The sequence below is a fragment of the Octopus sinensis genome, linkage group LG26, assembly GCF_006345805.1.
Source record: "Octopus sinensis linkage group LG26, ASM634580v1, whole genome shotgun sequence".
NCBI classification, from domain to species: domain Eukaryota; kingdom Metazoa; phylum Mollusca; class Cephalopoda; order Octopoda; family Octopodidae; genus Octopus; species Octopus sinensis.
The window spans coordinates 10,210,515-10,227,087 of record NC_043022.1 but is presented as its reverse complement, the minus strand read 5'-3'; the positions used below and the strand labels follow the sequence as shown (position 1 = coordinate 10,227,087).

The following is a 16,573-nucleotide window of genomic DNA, read 5'->3' as shown; positions in this document are numbered from 1 at the left end:
ATTAGTCACTGACTTAAAATTGCCTTTTCCCATGAAACAATGTTTATAACTAATTAATTTTATAATATTACCTGCAATTAAAATAAGTTATGATTCAATTAATTATATATTTCACTGGCATGATTGCAGGTTCTTGTTGTGGTCACTATAGGAGAGTGGCCAAACTGTTCTTCAGCATTCCTTGTTAACGCTTGCATCCCAACAGATGGTCTGAGGATGGCAGTGAAGTTCTTGAGGTCATAGCTGCTATTTCTGCACGAATAGATGCTTTTCTAATGCTTCACTGATTAAATATATCGATCCCTTCATGAACCTGTGTTATGCAAGATGAAGACAAACAGTAAAGGTTTGGACACAAGTCTTCAAATTCTGGTGGAGAGCCACAGATGTTGATAGTTGTCCTAGTGGTTCACTGGTATTTATTGTAAAGATGAATGGCAAATTTGAGCCAGTCACCCTTCCAAGGCCACTGAAATAAGAGATCAGAATACAAAGGGACATAACTAAATACTAAAGCCATGTTGTAGGCTACTGTATATGAAGGCACGTGGCTCAGTGGTTAGAGCATAAGGATCACAACCATGAGGGAAAGTGCTCAATTCCTTGTCTGGACTGTGTGTTGTATTCTTGAGCAAGATACTTCATTTCACATTGACCGAAGAGGGTCTTTAACTCTTACCCTATGCTACTCTAAACATAAAGTAATATTAGTGATGCTGTTGTCGGGTGGCAAGCTGGCAGAATCATTTAGCATGACAGGTAAAATACTTAGCAGCATTTCATCCATCTTTTTGTTCTGAGTTCAAATTCCACCAGTGTCAACTTTGCCTTTCATCCTTTGAGGGCCAATAAACTAAGCATTAGTCGGTTACTGGACTTAAAGTAATCGACTCAACAACTTTCCCCAAAATTGCTGGCCTTGTGCCAAAACTTGAAATTATCATTACCATTATTGTTAATGTGAAGGCGGCGAGTTGGCAGAATCATTACTGTGCTGGACAAAATGCTTAGTGGTACTGTGTCCATCTTTAGGTTCTGAGTTCAAATTCCACCAAGGTCGACTTTGCCTTTCATTCTTTCGGGGTCGATCTAATCAACTAGTCCACCCCCAAAAAAATTTCAGGCCTTGTGCCAATAGCAGAACAGATTATTGTTAAGGTGGAGAATTGGCAGAATCATTAGCATCCTAGACAAAATGCATAGCAGCATTTCATCCATCTTTACGTTCCAGGTTCAAATTTCACTAGGGCTAACTTTACCTTTCATCCTTTCGGAGTCGATAAATTAAGCAGTAGTTAAGCATTGCAAATGATGTAATCAACTCTTGGAGCTAATCAACAACAGCATTCGTCCTATTTTTCTGGACTGTCATGTTAGCTTGGCGATAACTATTAATATCCAGTACCGCTGTCGTAGTCTCCTTTAGAGAGAATTAGAAACAATGATATTTCTATTTTTCAAAACCAGTGGATGTATTCCACTGAATTTAGGTAAATAATCCTTCGAACAGTCGGTCAGCAGTGAGGCCAGCTGGAGTACCAGCAAGGGGAAGCTGCTGACCTCCCCTGTTCGAAGGTTATAATGGACACAGGTTTGTGTGTCACATAGCTAGCTAGAGGCGATGGCCTCTTGGAGCTAATCAATGGCAGCATTCATCCTATTTATCTGGACTGCCATGTTAGCTTGGCAATAACTATTAATATATATATATGTGTATAAATATATATACGTGGTTTATTGGTTAGGGTGTCAGCATCATGATCATAAGATTGTGGTTTCAGTTCCTGGACTAGGTGATGCGTTGTGTTCTTGAACAAAACACTTCACTTCACATTGCTCCAGTCCATTCAGCTGACAAAAATGTATATATATATATATATATTTAAAAAAATGTTCCCTTCTCAAGCCATGCCAGGCTCATAAGGGTCAGTTTCACGGTTTCAGTGGGATATAAATTCCCCACTGGGATGGGACACCAATCCATCACAGTATTATACATTTTTGTCAGCTGAGTGGACTGGAGCAATGTGAAGTGAAGTGTTTTGTTCAAGAACACAACGCATCACCTGGTCCAGGAACTGAAACCACAATCTTATGATCATGATGCTGACACCTTAACCAATAAACCACGTACCTCCGCACACACACATACATAATATATATATATATATATATATATATATATATATATATATATATATATATATATATTTAGGTACAGGCATGACTGCATGATAAGAAACTTGCTTCCCAACCACATGATTCTAAGTTCAGTCCCACTGCATGACACCTTGGGCAAGTGTCTTCTACTATACCCTCAGGCCGACCAAAGCCTTGCAAGTAAATCTGGTTGACAGAAACTGAAAGAAGCCCATCATGTGTGTGAGTGTGTGTCTGTGTTTGTCCTCCTCACCATTGCTTGACAACCGATGTTGGTGTGTTTACGGTCCCGTAACTAAGCAGTTTGGCAAAAGAGACTGGCAGAATAGATACTAGGCTTACAAAGAATAAGTCCTGAGGTCTTAAAACCCTCAAGATGGTGCTCCAGCATGACTGCAGTCCAAATGACTAAAACAAGTAAAAGAATAAATATATATATATATATATATATATATATAAGACTTAACTACATCCATCCATTATCCATTCTGACTTTATTTACCAAGACAACCATCAATAGTATCCTCCTCGTTGCTCCACCAGCTCAATAAACAACACCCTGAGCACTTCCTTCACACACAACCATCAGTGGTTTTGTTTGGGGAGTGGATGGTCCCTGACAGGCAGGGTACAGATTTGGTCATCTGTTGTTTTAAATCAAAGGTTCCCAATAGGGGGGGGGGGAGGCATATGCCCAAACGGGGCCATTTGGAGTTCATGGGGGGGGGGGCGTTTTGGAGCAAAGGGCACTCTTTCGATAGACAACACGTTGATCTCATAAGTGTCACATGGTGGAAATAAACGCAATTACCAATCTTTCAATTCGTTATTTCGTTTTTTCGCATTTCACTTTATACATCTGTACTTCCGACTGTGTTAACAGAATCTGAAAGAAGCCCATCATATGTGTGTGTGTGTGTTGTGTGTGTGTGTGTGTGTGTGTGTGTGTGTGTGCGGGTGTCTATGTTTGTCCTCCTCACCATTGTAAAACAACGTCCTTTATTTTTTAATCATTATCCACTGATATGAAAATAAGTAGTATATTGAAAAATAAAAATATTTTCTGGGGGTGGCATTTGTGACTCCAAGGGACAAAAGGGGGCCCTTTGGCCAAAATGGATTAGGAACCTTTGTTTTAAACCCACCAGCCTGCTATTGACACAAGTTCCCACACTATCCTTGCTATGGTTTAGTCTCAATTAATTAATATTATCTTCACTATAATTATCATGTTAATGCTAATTTTTCCACGTCTAAAATGTAGGTGATTTTGACGATAAGCAGTGGCACTAAGAAGGTGAGAAGCTTTTAATGATAAACATTGGAGAGAAGGTAGAAGAGACTTTGCTACTGTGAGAAACATGAATAGTTGAAATATTGGTGGCAGAATCTATAAGGTTCTTGTTGTAATGCTGTAGTTATGGTTGCTGTTACTGTTGTAGTCATTCTCCTCCAATATTTGGCACTCTGAGAGCTGTTATTAATTATGGCAAAGAGAGAGAGAGAGAGAGAGAGAGAGAAACAGAGGGACGAGAAAGAATTTGTGTGTGTGTTTATGGGTTTTTGAGGAGAGTAGAAGTTATTAATAAGTGAGGAGGTAAAGAGAGAGAAGAGAGGGAGAGAAAGAGAAGGGAGGGAGGGAGAGAGAGAGAAGAGAGGGAGAGAGAGAGAAGTAAGGAGGGAGATGGGTCAGAAATGGGAACATACTTCTCATTATTTCTACCTTCCTTATCAGTTCATTGCACATTAAATGCTTTATGTGTATGTACACATGAATTTATGTATATATATATATATAGAGAGAGAGAGAGAGACATACATATATATATATATATATAATTATTGAAGTAGATAAATGAATTATCTTATTACGGATAATTCAAATGATAACCGATACCTGGGTAGCAAAAATCACAACAGAAAGAGCACGGTTGAAGTTAAGACCATGGGGCATATATATATACATACATACATATACATATATATATATATATATATATATATATATAATATATATATATATATACATACGTATATATATATACATACGTATATATATATATCAAAATGAGGGTGAAAAAATTGTATATTAATTTAATAACATCAATTTAACACCAGTGGTTTAGCGCATAAAAAACTGAGATTCAGTAAGTATTATTAATACACATATGAGATAGAATCCACTAAAGTGGCGTCCACTTTAGTGGATTTTCTCTCATGTGTGTGTGTGTGTGTGTGTGTGTGTATATATATATATATATATATATAAATATATATACATACATATACATACAAGTGGAGGCGCAATGGCCCAGTGGTTAGGGCAGTGGACTCGCGGTTGTAGGATCGCGGTTTCGATTCCCAGATCGGGCATTGTGAGTGTTTATTGAGCGAAAACACCCAAAACTCAATGAGGCTCCGGCAGGGGGTGGTGACGATCCCTGCTGTTTCTCTTTCGCCACAACTTTCTCTCACTCTTTCTTTTGTTGGCCTGTTCACCTAGCCAGTGGGGTGGCATCATTTGAAGGCTAAAACAATGCGAAGTGCATTGTGACCAGCGATGTGTAGCAACATCCGATAACCTGGTCGATCACGGTGATATACATACATATATTTATATATATATAGTATATATATGTATAATGTATATATATATATATATAGGTATGTATGTATATAAGTATGTCTGTGTATATATATATATTGTGTGTATGTGAGTGTGAATGTTGGTATTTCGCTTATCATCATCTGAGCAAAACAGTGATGCTTGCATTCCTTATTGACATAATAGTAGTCACTCTGTATTTTCAAAGATCTGTAGAAGAAGCACAAATATCCCTTACTTGGAAAACAACCAGTGAGGGTTAACCTCAGGAAGAGCATCTAGCTATAAATCCCTCGCATCAAAACCAACTCCCATCCAAGCCATGCTAGCACATGAAGACAGACACTAAATGGACAAATGATACTCTCTATACTCTTTTACTTGTTTCAGTCATTTGACTGGGGCAATGCTGGAGCACCGCCTTAAATCGAGCAACTCGACCCCGGGACTTATTCTTTGTAAGGCCAGTACTTATTCCATCGGTCTCTTTTGCCAAACTGCTAAGTGACGGGGACATAAACACACCAGCATCGGTTGTCAAGCAATGCTAGGGGGACAAACACAGACACACAAACATACATGCACACACACACACACACACACATATATATATATATATATATATATATATACAAGATAAGAAAATGGAGAAATACATCTAAATCAAATATCAATTATCCGATAATACTTAATCACATACTTTATTAAACCACAACTTAAGAGACTGTAGGGTTAAACATAAAAAAGGAGAACAAATCAGTGTACATAAAGGAATGTACATATATATATATCTATACATATATACGATGGACTTCTTTCAGTTTCCGTCTACCAAATCCATTCACAAGGTTTTGGTCGGCCCGAGGCTATAGTAGAAGACACTTGCCCAAGGTGCCACGTAGTGGGACTGAACCCAGAACCATGTGGTTCGTAAGCAAGCTACTTACCACACACCCACTCCTGCGCCTATATGCTACTATATCTTTTACCTTTTGTTTCAGTCAGTGGGCTGTGGCCCAGCTGGGGCACAGCCTTGAAGAGTTTTAGTCAAACAAATCATCCCCAGTACTTGTTATTCTTTTTTAAGTCTTCTACTTAGTTTATCATTCTCTTTTGCTAAGTTATGGAGATGTAAACAAACCAACAGCAGTTGTCAAGCAGTGGTTAGGGACAACCACTCGACAGATTTCCATGTAATTTCTGTATGCTGAATTCCATTCAAGACTTTGGTCAACCCAAGGCTTTTATAGATAACACTTGGTCAAAGTAGTGTAGGTACTAACTATTGACTGACTTCAATAAACTAAAACTCATCATCATCATCATCATCATCATCATCATCATCATCATCGTTATCGTCATCATTTAACATCTGTTTTTCAGGGTGACATGGATTGGATAGTTTGACAGAAGCTGGCCAGCCTGAGAGCTGCACCAGGCTCTGTTTGTCTGCTTCAGCATGGTTTCTATGGCTGGGTTCCCTTCCTAATGCCAACCACTTCACAGATCGTGCTGGGTGCTTTTTACGTGCCACCAGCATGGTGTATTTATGTGGGACCAACATAAGTGCATTTTACATGACATAGGCATGCATGCACATCATGTGCATCTTACGTGTCACTGACACAAGTGCATCTTATGTGGCACTGACACAAGTGCATCTTACATGGCACTGGCATGAGTGCATTTTACATGGCACCAACACCTGCGAGACAAAGATCTCTCAGCTGGGAGAGGGAGTAGGGGCATGGCTATAAAGATCATGCATATATGATGGATGGCTGTGATTTTACTTAGCTTGACTGAAACCAGATTAACCATTTAGCATTCAGATTACTCTGTCAAATATAATGCTTATTTATTTACATCCTTTTGAATTAACTGCACTTTATCTCATATCTTTGAGATTTCTATATTATAGTTTATTTTTAGAATGACATTATAGGGTTGGTGTGAGAGGCTGGATCTGGTTGGTTTGAACATAGAACAGGTAGAATAACTGGGCCAGATTTGGCAGGCTTAGACAGTAAAAGGCTAGGGCAATATTCCAAAAGCTATAATGAATCATCTGAAAGAAAGAAATTTCTTTGAATATCAACAATGTTAATGCATTTCTTTTCCCTTCCTTAAGATGACGCAAAGAAGTACACTTTTTATGGCTCATTAACTTATTTGATTTAACGAAGTTTACTAACCTTATGCGGAACTCTCTAATTACTTTACACTGAATGAACACTGGAAATTCCAAATTGCTTTACATGAGGAATGTAAATAGATTTTTAGGATAGGTGCAGGTGTGGCTCTGTAGTAGAAAGCTTGCTTTGTGATTACACGGTTCCAGGTTCAGTTTGACCTGTGTGGGACTACTGATTAGATCAGCTGGAATACTCAGCATTGTACCAAATTAATGCTCATCTTAGATGTGAAAAGTATTTCAATCATCATCATTTCATCATTGTTCAACCGTGGTCGAGACAATGGAATTTACCATGCTACGCCAGACTTCACGGTTCATCATAGCATTACGGAGGTCCTGTTGCTGGATGCCTGTATCCCTGGAGATTACATCAGGGTAGGAGAGTGTGTGCCCTCTGGTATTGTGAGTAGATGGCTTCCAGAGGAGAAGAGTAGAAATTGCCTCGTTTTCAGCTCTACAACAATGTCCAGCAAACTGGACTCTTCTACCTTTCACACTCTCCCCATTTTTCTTCATCATTGTCGTTGACTATGTGCTATGTATGTCAGTTGATACCATTTCTGGCAAGGGCTTTGAAATAAAACCTAGAAGAAGTTCCAGACACCCAGCTGAATACTTGACAGACACTGACTTTGCTGACGACATCGCTTTTATCAGTGATTCTCTCTCCAATGCCCAGTCTCTTTTACAATATCTCGAACAAGCCTCAAATTGTGTAGGTCTTTACCTCAATGAGGTCAAGACTGAATACTGAGTATTTCAATATTACATCTCTGCTAAGCTTCAATCACCACAAAGTATCTTAATCTTGGATGTTACCTAGGAATCTTCATTTCATAAACGAAGGAAGATAGTTATTCTCTTCTTCACTGTGCCACCGATGTAGATACCTCCTTTAGTTTAGAAACAAAGGCTGAAGACGCTCGACCTTTACTCTCTAGAAAAACGACAACGCCGTGGTGATCTCGTTCTTGCTCACAACATCATAAGCAGAAAGTGTAACCTCTCGAAAGAGTTGTTCTTCACTCCTGCTCCAGAGCGTTGGTTGCGGTGTCACTCCGAAAAGCTCTATCTGTGACGATTTCATCTCAATCGAAGGAGAGGGGCTTTCTCAGTCCGGGTTGCGGTCCCGTGGAATAAGCTGCTGGACGAGATAGTGAAGATGCCGACGACCGCTCGGTTCAAAGTCTCCCTTGACCACAAGTGACCTGAACTCTTTACATGAACACCACCCTGTACATAACTCCATGTCCCCCTACATGGCCTTGCTTTTTGCTTTTTGAGCCAAAAAATTAACTAACTAACTAAAGATAGGTACCTAGCGCAAATCCACTCCTGCAACATGTTAAGGAGACGTGTATCTCTGGAGTGCTCTGCCATTTGCACATATCATGAGCAGGTTGTTCTGGAAGTGCCAGTTTTATACTAAGACAGTAAAACTTAAAAGAAAAAAAACTAGAGATGATCTGTGTCAGCAAACAGTAAATACCAAGCATTCAAACAGTGGAATAAGTTTAAATACTGTGAGGATTTAGAAAAGTTGAACAACGTGTTGTTATTGAAGTATTTGATTTCTGCCTTTTTGCTCTCAGCATAAACTGTATTCTGCTAGTTTCTTATCACTGGTTTACAGTTTATACTTCCAGGTGATATGTAGTATTATAAATGATGCATTGTTTACAAATGTTTTCGTTCTTCATCTTACAATTCCTTGCTTTTAAGAGCTTTTTATCTACCAAACAGAATTTCTGAATTTACAGATTTGAACAACGAAATCTTGTTTTATTAAAATGAATCGTTTAGCACATAGCACATAGACACAGTTGTGACTGTGTGGTAAGAAGCTTGCTTCACAAACACATGTTTACAGATTCTGTCCCACTGGGTGGCACCCGCCCTGGGCAAGTGTCTTCTGTTATATAGCCTTGGGCTGACCAACAGCTTGAGAGTGGATTTGGTAGATGGAAAGGGAAAGAAACCCATCATATATATGTGTATGTGTGTGTGTCTTTTACCAGTGTTGGTTTTTGCATGATTGTATGCATTTTCATGTGTAGAATACAAATTCGCAAAAATTTTCTGAAAATTAAAAAAAGAAAAAGAAAATTATGAAGGGTTATATGTCATGCATAAAGCAGAATTCTGCTGGTACTTCGTTTGTTTACAGTTGACAGCACATAGTCTCACACACATGAAATCGACTTACCCCCTGCTCTGAAATTGCTGGCCAAAATTTGAAACCATTATTATATTTTTGTCATGGGCATAGGAGTGGGTGTGTGGTAAGTAGCTTGTTTACAAACCACATGGTTCTGGGTTCAGTCCCACTGCGTGGCATCTTGGGCAAGTGTCTTCTACTATAGCCTCGGGCCAACCAAAGCCTTGTGAGTGTATTTGGTAGACGGAAACTGAAAGAAGCCCGTCGTATATATATATATATATATATATATATATATATATATATATAGATAGATAGATATATGTATGTATGTATGTATGTATGTGTGTATATATTTGTGTCTGTGTTTGTCCCCCCAACATCTCTTGACAACCAATGCTGGTGTGTTTACATCTCCAGCAGAATTTGAACTCAGAACATAAAGACAGACAAAAGCCACTAAGAAGCTTGCCTGTTGTGCTAATGATTCTGCCAGCATACCACCTTAATTTCATCATCATGATCGTTTAACGTCCGCTTTCCATGTTAGCATGGGTTGGACGGTTTGACTGGTGTCTGGTGAACCAGATGGCTGCACCAGGCTCCAGTCTGATCTGACAGAGTTTCTACAGCTGGATGCCCTTCCTAATGCCAACCACTCCGAGGGTGTAGTGGGTGCTTTTACATGCCACCGGCACGGGGGCCAGTCGGGCAGTACTGGCAACGGCCACGCTCAAATGCTGCTTTTTATGTGCCACCTGCACAGGAGCCAGTCCAGCAGCACTGGTAACAACTTCACTCGAATGTTTTTTTCACGTGCCACTAGCACAAGTGCCAGTAAGGCGACACAGGTAACGATCAAGCTCGAATGGTGCTTTTTACATCCCTGCAGCACGGAAATCAGTTTGTTGCTCTGGCAACAATCATGCTCGGATGGTGCTCTTAGCGCTCTGCTAGCATGGATGCCAGTCATCGAATTTGATTTCAATTTAACTTGCCTCAACAGGTCTTTGCAAGCAGAGTTTAGTGTCCAATGAAGGAAAGGTACACATAAGTGGGCTGCTTACACCCCTGGCATAGGCCACGAGGTTATGGTCTATTTATTATCTAATATTAATGGATTTCCCAGACCGGAATGCATGTTGTGTCCTTGAGCAAGATACTTTATTTCACATTGCTCCAGTTCACTCAGCTGTAGAAATGAGTTGCTACGTTACAAGTGCCAAGCTGTATTGGCCCTTTGCCTTTCCCTTGGATAACACTGGTGGCGTGGAGAGGGGAGGCCAGTAGGCATGGGTGACTGCTGGTCTTCCATAAACAACCCTGCCTGGACTTGTGCCTCAGAGGGGAGCTTTCTAGGTGCAATCCCTTGGTCTGTGTCGTGACCGAAGGGGGTCTCAGGATTAATGGATTTCCATTAATCTAACTGAATATTAATAGAGAAGTTACGTAACCATAGGGATAACAGTGTAATTTATTTTTGAGAGCTCACATTAAAAAAGGAAACTGTGCTCTCAGTGTTGAATTAACTTGTTTTATTACCATATTTCTGTTGGAAAACACTGCCTTTGTTTCAATTAATTTTTAAAATATTGAAGAATTTGATGCTTAGCGGTATTTCATCTGCCGCTACGTTGTGAGTTCAAATTCCGCCGAGGTCGACTTTACCTGTCATCCTTTCGGGGTCGATAAATTAAGTACCAGTTACGCACTGGGGTCGATGTAATCGACTTAATACCTATGTCTGTCCTTGTTTGTCCCCTCTATGTTTAGCCCCTTGTGGGAAATAAAGAAATAGGTATTTAATTTATTGACCTCCAAAAGGATAAAATGCAAAGTCAACCTCAGCAGAATTTGAACTCAGAACATAGCGACAAAATACTGCTAAGAATTTCGCCTGGCATGCTAACGGTTCTGCCAGCTCATCACCTTTCTATGAGACATAAATGAACATGAAATCTTAATGAAAGGTTTTAGTTAACATTTATTTCTTAATTGTTGCAGTCATTAAACAGTGGCCATGCTGGAGCACCACCCTGAAGGGTTTAAGTTGACTGAATCAACCCTAGTACTTTATATTTTAAGCCTGGTACTTATTCTCCCTATTTCTTTTACCAAGTCATGAAGTTATGGGGATGTAAATAAACCAACACCAATTGTGAAGCAGCGGTGGGGGACAAACATAAACACAAAGGCACACACACATATACACACACAGATATATCCATATATATTTATATATATATATGATGAGCTTCTTTCAGTTTGTGACTACCAAATCCATTCACAAGACATTGGTTAATTCAGGGCTATAGTAGAAGATACTTGCTCAAGGTGCCACACAATGGGACAGTACCCAGAACCATGTGGTTGGGAAGCAAACTCCTTATTAGGCAGCCACACTTGTTTCAGAGAAGTATTACATTAAATGGGTTAATTCTTTTTTGTATTGCAATTCATCAGAAGAATGTCGTCACTCAAGTACATCCGGTTATAAAGGAGAAGGAAATTCAACATATAGCAAGGTGCGGTGAATTCAAAATTGGAGAACTATGCTAAAAGTCACGTAACAGTAAATGATTTCCTCTTAATAATAATAATAATAACAATCTTTTACTACCGGAAGTACAAGGCCTCGAATTTGGGAAAGGGATTAAGTCGATTACATCGATCCCAGTGCATAACTGGTACTTATTTAATCGACCCCGAAAGGATGAAAGGCAAAGTCAACCTCAGCAAAATTCAAACTTAGAATGTAGCGGCAGATGAAATACCTGTTTCTTTACTACCCACAAGGGGATAAACACAGAGAGGACAAACAAGGACAGACAAACGGATTAAGTCGATTATATCGACCCCAGTGTGTAACTGGTACTTATTCAATCGACCCCAAAAGGATGAAAGGCAAAGTCAACCTCAGCAAAATTCAAACTTAGAATGTAGCGGCAGATGAAATACCTATCTCTTTACTACCCACAAGGGGCTAAACACAGAGAGGACATAAAAGGACAAACAAACGGATTAAGTCGATTATATCGACCCCAGTGAGTTACTGGTTCTTATTTAATCGACCCCGAAAGGATGAAATGCAAAGTCGACCTCGGCAGAATTTGAACTCAGAACGTAGCAGCAGATGAAATACCACTAAGCATTTCGCCTGGCACACTAACGATTCTTCTAGCTCACTGCCTTCTTCATCTTCTTCTTCGTCTTAATAATAATAATAATAATAATAATAATAATAATAATAATAATTAATAAATAATAATAATAATAATAATTAATAAACAACAACAACAACAGGAGGAGGAGGAGGAGGAGTGAGGTTACTTCTCCAGAAACTATAGAAGGGGAATGAAAACTTTGACTGTAAACCTTTGCTGCTTTGTGGCCATAACCAGCCATGGGAAAAGCTTTGGGAGTAAATTTTGAGTCAAAGCTCAGGCAGTTCAACATTATCTACAACCTTGTTCTGGCAATTCCTGAGCTGGCCAAATTGTAATAGCCATGCTGTTCCTTTGGACCCATCAGTGACAGGGAGAGGAGGCACACACTGCATGGGCAACAGCCTGTCCCTTATACCGAATTGCCCAGGCCTGGATCTTATTGAACATTCTATACTGGAAAGATAGAACTCAAACTGCATTGGGACAGCCCCAAAGTGCAACTTGCATGACAGAGACTACGATTTGCACATCAGACTGTGTCCAGTAGGGTGAACAACTTGGACCCTTATCCATGGTCATTAATGACACACAGTGGCCGGACAAAGGACAAGTGAGGCCATAACCCGTGGCCTCTACTTGGAATGTAGCCAGCCCACTTATGCATACCTTTCCTTCTTGGGACACAAAACTCTGCTTGCGAAGACCTGCTGAGGCAAGTGAAATCAGAATCGAAATCACTCCAAAATCAATGGAAATTGCAGTTGTGATACCAGTGCTGGTGGCACATAAAAGAACCATCCGCCTGGCACGTAAAGGGCACCCACTACACTCACGGAGTTGTTGGTGTTAGGAAGGGCATCCAGCTGTAGAAACACTGCCAGATCAGACTGGGCCTGCTGCAGCCTCCTGGCTTCCCAGACCCCAGTCGAACCGTCCAACCCATGCTAGCATGGAAAGCGGACGTTAAACGATGATGATGAGTGGCCATTCTCAACTCCCATAATTCTGTGGCTTTAATAGCTTTTAATGCCTTAGTGATGAGCCAGAATTTGAACCCAAAACATACAGACGAATGACACTCCTTAAACAGCATTAAAAATGAAGTATGCTTACAAGTTTTTTCTTTCCTCACCTTTAGTTATTTCCTTATAAGATCCTTTTATATACCAAACAAAATGACAAGGATATCCTTTATATTTTCTTTCCCTGTTACTATCAGGACATAAGAAAAAAATGAAATTTCTTGCAGTTTACAGTTATGTCCCTTTAGTTTTGAGTACAAACCCAGTCCTGATTGACTTAGCATTTCACTTTCCAAGAGGTTACTGCAACGATGTAGAGGGAAACTATTGGGTTGTCCAGAAAGTTTGTGCCGATTTTTAAAGGAAAGAAATAGGCCAATAAATACTTGCCATTACATTTTTAATCAACCAAATATGAACCATTTTGTTGCACAATGCATCTCCATCTTTCCTTTAACTTGAAAATACCCTCTTCCCAGATTTGAGGTGATTTCATGGCAAAGAATTCATCAAGCCTGTCATAGTCTTGTGAGTGGATTTGGTAGATGGAAACTGAAAGAAGCGTGTCATAATATATATATATATATTATATATATATATATATATGTGACAGGCTTCTTTCAGCTTCCATCTACTAAATCCACTCACAAGACTATACTAGAAAACATTTGCCCCAAGGTGCCATGCAGTGAGACTGAACCCTCAACCATGTGGTTGGGAAGCTAGCTTCTTACCACACAGCCACATCTGTATGTGTGTGTATATATATATACGGCGAGTTGGCAGAATCGCTAGCACACCGGGCGAAATGCTTAGCAGTATCTCATCGGCTGTTACGTTCTGAGTTCAAATTCCGCCAAGGTCGACTTTGCCTTTCATCCTTTCAGGGTCGATAAATAAAGTACCAGTTTCGCACTGGAGTCGATGTAATCGACTTAATCCCTTTGTCTGTCCTTGTTAGTCCCCTTTATGTTTAGTCCCTTGTGGGCAGTAAAGATATATATATATATATATATATATATATATAAACATCTGTGTGTGTGTGTGTGTGTCTTTGTGTCTCTGTTTGTCATCTACCACTCCTTGACAACCAGTGTTGGCATGTTTACATCCCTGTAGCTTAGTTGTTTTGCAAGAGAGATAGCCAACTTAAGTACCAGGCTTAAAAACGAAGTACAGGGGTCAATTCAAAGGCAGTACCCCAGCATGGCTGCAGTCTGATGACTGAAACAAGTAAAAGACATACATACATACATAAATACATACATACATACATACATACATACACATACATATATATATACATACATACATATATACACATATACATACATACATACATAAATACATACATCCATACGTACATACATATGTATGTATATATATATATATATATAATATATATATATATATATATATATATTATATATATATATATGTATGTATATATATATATGTATGTATATGTATGTATGTATGTATATATGTATGTATATATGTATGTATATGTATGTATATGTGTATATATGTATGTATGTATATATATATGTATGTATATGTGTATGTATGTATGTATGCATGTATATGTATGCATATATATCTTTATTTATTTATTTATTCATTTATTTATTTATTTATTCAGGGACGACCAAAGAGTCAGGAGGAGCCGAAAAGAGAGTCAAAGGAAGAACCAAAGGAAGAGGTAAAGGAAGAGTCAAAGAAGGAGCCAAAGGAAGAGTCAAAGGAAGAGACAAAGGAAAAGCCAAAGGAAGAGTCAAAGGGAGAGTCAAAGGAAGAGTCAAAGAAAGAGTCAAAGGGAGAATCAAAGGAAGAGTCAAAGAAAGAGTCAAAGGAAGAGCCAAAAGAAGAGCCAAAGGAAGAGTCGAAGGAAGGGCTGAAGGAACAGGAAAATAATTCAAATAAACCCAATCAAGACGTTGAAAATTTTGAATTGTCTGTAAGTACACTATATATGATAACTTCCATGTCTTCCATATTGAATATGCAATTAAATGTTCTTATTTCTTTAAGCAAAAAAAGAAAAGTTAATAAAAAAAAATAGAAAAAGCAGTGAGTTATCTCCAACTTTAAAACAACGACAGAATTTTCTATAATCTTTAAAGTTACAAATGGTTACAATAACTCCCCCCCCCACCTCCCCTCATAAAATATCAATATCAAATTTCGGCACAAGGCCAGCAAGTTCGGTGGAGTTGGGGTTGGTTGATTACATTGACCCTCCAGTATGCAACTGGTACTCATTTTATCAACCCCTGCCCCTCTCCACCAAAAGGACGAAAGGCAAAATTAACCTCAGTGGAATTTGTATCCAGAACGTAGAGACCGACAAAATGCCACTAAGCGTTTTGTCCAGTATGCTAATGACTTTGCAACTCGCCTCCTCCTCCTCTTGCTACCCATCATCAACTCGCTTCTGCCTCCTCCCCATCCTCATCAAATATTTCCAGTATGTTAATTACTATAAAGGGTAATGCGGTTATCTAATAATGGTTGTTTCCTAACCATGTGGTCTCAGGTTCAACCACAAGGCTACGGTTGGCCCAAAACAGTTTTTAGTACCATTGACTAACACAAAATTATCCTCCTCATCATTATCATCGTCATCTGCTCTCCACTCTGGCAGGGGTTGTACGGTTTGACATGAAGCTGGCCAGCCAGGGAGTTGTCCGGACCCCAACTGTCTGTTGTGGCATGGTCTCTACAGCTGGATGCCCTTCCTAATGCCAACCACTTAACAGAGTGTGCTGGGTGCTTTTTATGTGTCACCATCACTAAGGTGGCGAGCTGGCAGAAACGTTAGCGTGCCAGGCGAAATGTGTAATCGTATTTCGTCTGCCGCTACGTTCTGAGTTCAAATTCCGCCGAGGTCAACTTTGCCTTTCATCCTTTCGGGGACGATTAAATAAGTACCAGTTGTGCACTGGGGTTGATATAATCGACTTAATGCATTTGTCTGTCCTTGTTTGTCCTCTCTGTGTTTAGCCCCTTGTGGGTAGTAAAGAAATAGGTATTTCGTCTGCCGCTACATTCTGAGTTCAAATTCCGCTGAGGTCAACTTTGCCTTTCATCCTTTCGGGGTCGATTAAATAAGTACCAGTTGTGCACTGGGGTTGATATAATCGACTTAATGCATTTGTCTGTCCTTGTTTGTCCTCTCTGTGTTTAGCCCCTTGTGGGTAGTAAAGAAATAGGTATTTCGTCTGCTGCTACGTTCTGAGTTCAAATTCCGCCGAGGTCAACTTT

The 16,573-nt window shown here is 39.4% G+C and overlaps 1 protein-coding gene across 4 annotated transcripts in view; it reads left to right on the top strand.

Annotated features, from left to right (window-relative positions):
• Window positions 1-16,573, top strand: part of LOC115224771 (solute carrier family 2, facilitated glucose transporter member 3-like) — an 89,096-nt gene that overhangs the window by 16,347 nt on the left and 56,176 nt on the right. The window contains exons 2-3 of one of the 4 annotated variants that reach the window (XM_036513583.1): window positions 14,952-15,011; window positions 15,084-15,266. In XM_036513583.1, coding sequence (XP_036369476.1) covers window positions 14,952-15,011; window positions 15,084-15,266 — 243 coding nt within the window. Of the gene's footprint in view, window positions 1-14,951; window positions 15,267-16,573 lie in introns of those variants that run through there. The other 3 variants (XM_036513584.1, XM_036513582.1, XM_036513585.1) reach the window with 3 other exon arrangements.